The sequence below is a fragment of the Plectropomus leopardus genome, chromosome 13, assembly GCF_026936395.1.
Source record: "Plectropomus leopardus strain MGB_pleo_1.0 chromosome 13, ASM2693639v1, whole genome shotgun sequence".
Taxonomy (NCBI): domain Eukaryota; kingdom Metazoa; phylum Chordata; class Actinopteri; order Perciformes; family Serranidae; genus Plectropomus; species Plectropomus leopardus.
Window position 1 is genome coordinate 2,640,205 of NC_142188.1, and position 6,096 is coordinate 2,646,300.

Consider the following 6,096-nt stretch of genomic DNA (forward strand, 5'->3'; position numbering starts at 1 on the left):
ATATATATATTTTTTAATATCTATTTTTTATATTAAGTAAACACTATTCATGATTATTATTATTCTACATTAAAATTTAGGGTGTAGAGATATTTATAATTATTATTAATTTTGTTGTTTAATTTTAACACTTTTCCAGGTGATTTTCTGTTTTTGTTTTTTGTAAATTTCAGGTAATTTAGGGACATCTCCATCAGTAGTTGGAATATATGTAAATTGTATTTATTTATTTATGTATTTATTTATTTTATTGAAAACATTTACACATTAAATTGATGCAAAAAATTCACTTGTATGCAGGAAATTAAGTGTTTTTGGAATGCGGAGCCACTCTCATATATTCTCATAAATTATTATGAGAATAATATTGCAGCTTTTTTCTTGTAAATCTAAGTTTAATTTCATAATATTACGACTTTTTTTCTCAAAATTGCGCTTTATTCCAGCAATATTCTGACTTTATTTTAACAAATTTAACAAATTAAAGGCTATTAAAGATGACGAATATGACCGACATTTCAGAGGAAAAGACAAAAAAGAAAGAGACAGAAAGTAAAACAAGTCTTTCCTTCTCTTTCTTTCCCCCTTTTCAGATCCAGCGGTGAAGTGTCGGCCAACACCGTCGCCGAATAACCGCCAACCGGACGACCAGGAGGGGAGGTGCCTCCAGCAGCGCGGCACGGCGCCGCCCAGAGGCCTGATGCAGACCGACAGCCCGAACTTCCTCTGCAGCAGCCTGCCGCAGCACTGGAGGTGCAACAAGACGCTGCCCAGAGCCTTCACTGTCAGTCAACACCTGTCTGTCTGTCAACACCTGTCTGTCTGTCAGTCAACACCTGTCTGTCTGTCAACACCTGTCTGTCTGTCAGTCAACACCTGTCTGTCTGTCAACACCTGTCTGTCTGTCAGTCAACACCTGTCTGTCTGTCAACACCTGTCTGTCTGTCTACACCTGTCTGTCTGTCAACACCTGTCTGTCTGTCAGTCAACACCTGTCTGTCTGTCAACACCTGTCTGTCTGTCAACACCTGTCTGTCTGTCAGTCAACACCTGTCTGTCTGTCAACACCTGTCTGTCTGTCAACACCTGTCTGTCTGTCAACACCTGTCTGTAAGTCAACACCTGTCTGTCTGTCTACACCTGTCTGTCTGTCAACATCTGTCTGTCTGTCAACACCTGCCTGTCTGTAAACACCTGTCTGTCAGTCAACACCTGTCTGTCTGTCAGTCAACATCTGTCTGTCAGTCAACACCTGTCTGTCTGTCTACACCTGTCTTTCTGTCTGTCTACACCTGTCTGTCTGTCAGTCAACACCTGTCTGTCTGTCAGCACCGGTCTGTCAGTCAACACCTGTCTGTCTGTCAACACCTGTCTGTCAGTCTGTCTGTCTACACCTGTCTGTCTGACTGTCTGTCTGTCTGTCTGTCTGTGTGTCTGTCAGTCTGACTGTCTGTCCGTCTGTCCATCCATCCGTCTGTCTGCATGTCCGTCCGTCTATCTGTCTGTCCGTCCGTCTGTCTGTCTCTTTAGTCATGACTGGCTCCAGTTAGATGTCAAAGGTCCTCATGGGGACTCTCTGGGGGACGTATTCTCAGACTATAACCTTCCTCCATCCTGCAGGTGGTTGCTCTTGGCAACGACGTGCCAGACGGCGCGGTGGTCACGGTGATGGCCGGCAATGAAGACAACTGCAACGCCGAGCTACGCAACGCCACGGCGACCATGAAGCAAGGCTACGCCCACTTCAATGACCTCCGCTTCATCGGTCGCAGCGGCAGAGGTAGACAGACGCAGACGCAGAAGAAAAGACATTAGATATGTCCTCGTCCACTGGCTTCCACCTTTTGTCCTCTAAATGTCCACTGTGTAAGACAGGGACACTCCTTTGGGGGACACTTTTACAAAATGAGAGGAGACCAGGTGCCAGTCACAGCAGCCCCACATGTTTCTAGAACTTTAGGACATTTCTTTGATTTTAGGACATTTCTGGGATTTTGGGACAAATCTAGGACTTAAGGACACTTTTTTGATTTCAAAATATTTTGTTCATTTTAGGATGTTTCTAGGATTTTTGGACATTTCTAGGATTTAAGCATATTTCTAGGTTTTTAGGATTTTTCTGGGACTTTAAGACATTTCTTTGTATTTAGGACATTTCTCAAAATTTAGGACATTTCTAGGCTTTCAGGACATTAGGGGGTGTATTTTGATGCTGTTTTATGCACTCTGAAATTTTATGGATACTAAAAGTATAAAAACAATTCTCACTGTGAATCACATTATTTTTATCGTGAATTAGAAAATAGTTGGGGGTCCACCCGGCACCTTATCGAGGGCCAGATTTGGCCCGCGGGCCATAGGTTGGGTATCTGTCTTACACACAGCTTCTTTTTTAAATCATCGCGTATAAATGAGCCTTTTCTTCATTTTGACTCGTGATCTACCTCCAGTGTGACGGGTTTTTCTTTGTAACTCAGAAAATCATCTTAAAATTAAAAGGATACTGAAAGTAAACAGAAGTATTTAATCCTCAAAACTATGATTTGTTGTTAAAATACTTTTAAAGTTATATAATTATATAATTACATAATATAATTTTCTCATTCACGTGTGTGTTATCTTTATTATTTTTTATTAGGCAAGAGTTTCACTCTCTCCATCAACGTGCTGACGTCGCCTCCGCAGATCGCCACCTTACACAGAGCCATCAAGGTCACCGTGGACGGACAGCGGCTGCCGAGACGTCAGTGCACTCGCTGATATAATCATCATAATATGACTATAATATAATATGAAGCTTTTGGTCAGAGTCACTGTCTTTGTCTCTGTGTCTCTGTGTCTCTGGACAGGACAGAGACAGAGGGAGGTGAAGTCAGGAGGGTTCAGGTCGTCCTGCAGCAGCTCTGCATCATCAGGTAATGTTGTTCTCCTTATTGATTAATTAAACCGTTAAATTTCACATACAGAACGACAAATATGCAACAATGTGCATACAAATCCTAAAATTGTCCTAAAATCCTAGAATATCCATTAAATCCGAGAAACGTCCTAAAATCCGAGAAACGTGCGTGGGGCTGCTGTGACTGGCCCCTGGTCTCCTGCCCTTTTGTGGCCCCCAAGCGAAGCATGTCGAGTAACCCTCGGTTACGTTTGCTGAGTTGTCATAGAAACAACGGAAATTGAATTCTTAAACAAACTCAGTCTGCTGAGGAAGTCCATGTGATGCAGGTGAAAGCTCTGGAATAACAGCTTTAATTAAACTCTCAGTGTTTCTCGTCTCTCTGCAGACTGCAGGTCGTTTTCCTCGTCTCTGTGGACCAATGAGCCGTCGTTTCTGGGTCAGGTGACCTCTCTGACCTCCTCCTTTACTCCAAGTCCCAGAATGCACCACCTGCCTCCTCTCTCCTACTCCTCCCAGCCCTCACCTTACTGCTCCTACCTGTCCTCGCCCCCTCCCCCTCCTCTGAGCCACAGTGGTCCGTTCCAGCCCAGCAGCTTCTACTACGGACCAAACCAACCGCCCCCAACCATGGGGGAGGACCGCAATGTCGTCACTGCTTTGACCAATTATATTGAGGGGGCGTGCCTCACCATAAGAGGGGAGGAGCCTGTGTGGAGGCCTTATTGATTATGTGTTATAAATCATCTTAAAATAAAATATTTCGTGAGTTTTGGGATTTTTTTTAAACATTGTTCACTTCTCCCACACCCACCTGTCACAAGAAAGCTTTAAATTTTATTTTTGTTTGCAGTGATTGAGATTCTCCTGTTAATTATTTAACAATGCCCTTACAACTAAAGGGGCTTTATTTATTTATTTATTTGCCGTATTTGACTATTATTTTATAATAATTATTATTATATTATTTTTCTGAGTTTTCTCTGGGTGTTGCTGGTTTGCAGTGTAATGTTATGTATTGTTTATAATTATTCTCCACACTTATATTCATTTTTTTTGTCTATAATAAATCAAATTAACTGATACTGCATGTAATGTAGTCATTGAAGTATAATTTTCCATCTGAGATGTGGTGGAGAATAAATTGTTTTAACAATTAATAAAATAAAATGCTGTAAAAACGTTAAAAGTTTACCTGTCGCTGCTGGTTTCTGGTAAAATGTCGTCATCTGGTGGACTTCAGCAGGAACTACAGGCAGAGCTGCAAACACAAAAACACACATTAAAAACATGTTTACATTTTACCCTCATATTAATTTAAATATATTTATCTAATATGCCAACCCAACCCGCTTTTGTCTCATTTAATGTATTAATTTCTTAATTAATTAACCCTTTATATTAATCTATTTTGTTATTTAATTGCATTATATTAACATGTACATTTCAAATGCTAAAGCCCCTGTATTCAGTTAATTTGTAGTATTTTAAAGCCATTTTTATCTATATTAAATTTTAAACTTCATAGGTAATCTGTCATGTGTTAATTGTTGATAATTGATTAAATTCTACATTGCAGGGAATAGAAGTTGTGTAAAAAAACACTAAATTGAACTTAATCCCATCATTATCCCAATCTATTTTTTATTTAGTATAACTTTTGCTGGTCATGCAAACATGCATTTTATACAACACTAAAGTTTCCAAACTCACCTTGATCCACCTTTGGCAGACGCAGATGCAGCAGCTTCTGTCGGGTGATTTGTCTGTTGTCCGCATGTTTCAATAGTTCTGCAGGTGTGTTTTAGCAGTAAAAGCAGTTGTGTTCCACCAATACTTTATACACGGTTATCGGCAGTCATTTTTGTTAAATGAGAGACATTTGTGATGCAAATATCTACGTCTTCATAACCAGAAATTTAAGAAAAATCCTGGAGGAGTTAACCTTTTTGGATTTTGTGTACCAAATTTGGCATATATATTTATGATAGAATTCTATATCTCAGTCCTGAATGAGTCAAAAAACATGGCCACTAATCAGCCAAAAACCTCTGTAAAGAAGGTAAAAGATAGATTTATTAGTCATTTTTTAAACAAAGTTAAATTGTCCTTGCTCCTGCTACATCTTAAATCAAATTGCTTGGAGCGGGTTTATCAGAAAGTTGGATATTAATAATGTGCACTGTCATTATAAAACTTGGTACATATCTTTGGTGGGAATAATAGGTCTACTAATGCATCTAAGCTTGACCAAAAATGCCAAAAACATATACAACATATACTGTACGTTGCTATGGCGATGGCAGCGGATGTGGATGCAGCAGCCTGTAGCTCCTCAAATCATCGCTACTTTTTTGCTGTATTTTTCTACTTTTTTCGACACCATGGCCCCTCCCGATGAAGCACAACTTTTCTACGATAGAGAAGCACTTATCAATATCGGGAAAAGTTGGGTGAAGTTTGGGCTGAATGCAGCAGACTGCAAGAGGATCCCCACAAACGGAATACGCCAAGCGGCCAGTCAGACCACAGGGGAGAAACGAAACTGAAAGAGCCAGACGCAGAGAGGGAGGAGAGCCGGCATCAGGGCGAGGCTGACCCGACTTGGACCGAAAGCTGTTCCTCTACCAAACCTTCTCCTGGCTAATGTCCGGTCACAGGAGAAAAAAGTGGATGAGATGTGACTGAGGCAGAGACTGCTCTGCACACATCTTCACAGAGACATGTTAACCCCTAACATCCTGGATCAGGCTTTTGCACTGGATGGACAGACCTTGTTTGGAGCCGACAGGACACAAAACTGATGCAAATTCAAAAAATGCACTGCAGGAATTGAATGATGCCACCAGTTGCAACATGTCAAAAATCCAAGAAGTGTCCTGCAACAAAAACCAGATGGAATTTTTATAGTAGCTGCTGATTTTAATCAACTCATCCTTCAAATCCAAAGGTGTAGCAGGATCAAGGACAAATGAAATCCTTCTACCTTCAAGTTTACCAAATTTGATGCACACACTCTGTGTTAACCAAGATCTGAAATTTCATATTGACTGGTTTACGTGTTGGCAGCCTACATTATGCATTTAGTAAATTTTCTGAAATTTGGCACCTTAAATGGTTCAAACAATAAAAGACTGATGTAAAGAAAATAATGTTGCAGTTTTCCTTTTCTATCAAAGTCTTTCTGGATCTGACGT

The 6,096-nt window shown here is 40.4% G+C and overlaps 1 protein-coding gene across 1 annotated transcript; it reads left to right on the forward strand.

Moving 5' to 3' along the window:
- Positions 1-497: 497 nt before the first annotated feature.
- On the forward strand, positions 498-3,810 carry runx2a (RUNX family transcription factor 2a). Its single transcript, XM_088086878.1, has 6 exons — positions 498-552; positions 594-784; positions 1,621-1,780; positions 2,639-2,743; positions 2,850-2,915; positions 3,288-3,810. The coding sequence occupies exons 1-6, from the start codon at positions 498-500 to the stop codon at positions 3,626-3,628; spliced, it is 918 nt and encodes a 305-aa protein (XP_087943004.1). The 3' UTR covers positions 3,629-3,810.
- The last annotated feature ends 2,286 nt before the right edge of the window (positions 3,811-6,096 follow it).

Bases quoted from the DNA above. Each gene is read 5' to 3' on its own strand.
- runx2a (XM_088086878.1), top strand. From the start codon at position 498: ATGACGAATATGACCGACATTTCAGAGGAAAAGACAAAAAAGAAAGAG. The intron at 553-593 runs GTAAAACAAGTC...CCCCCTTTTCAG, and splicing joins AAAAAAGAAAGAGACAGAAA to ATCCAGCGGTGAAGTGTCGG. The intron at 1,781-2,638 runs GTAGACAGACGC...ATTTTTTATTAG, and splicing joins CATCGGTCGCAGCGGCAGAG to GCAAGAGTTTCACTCTCTCC.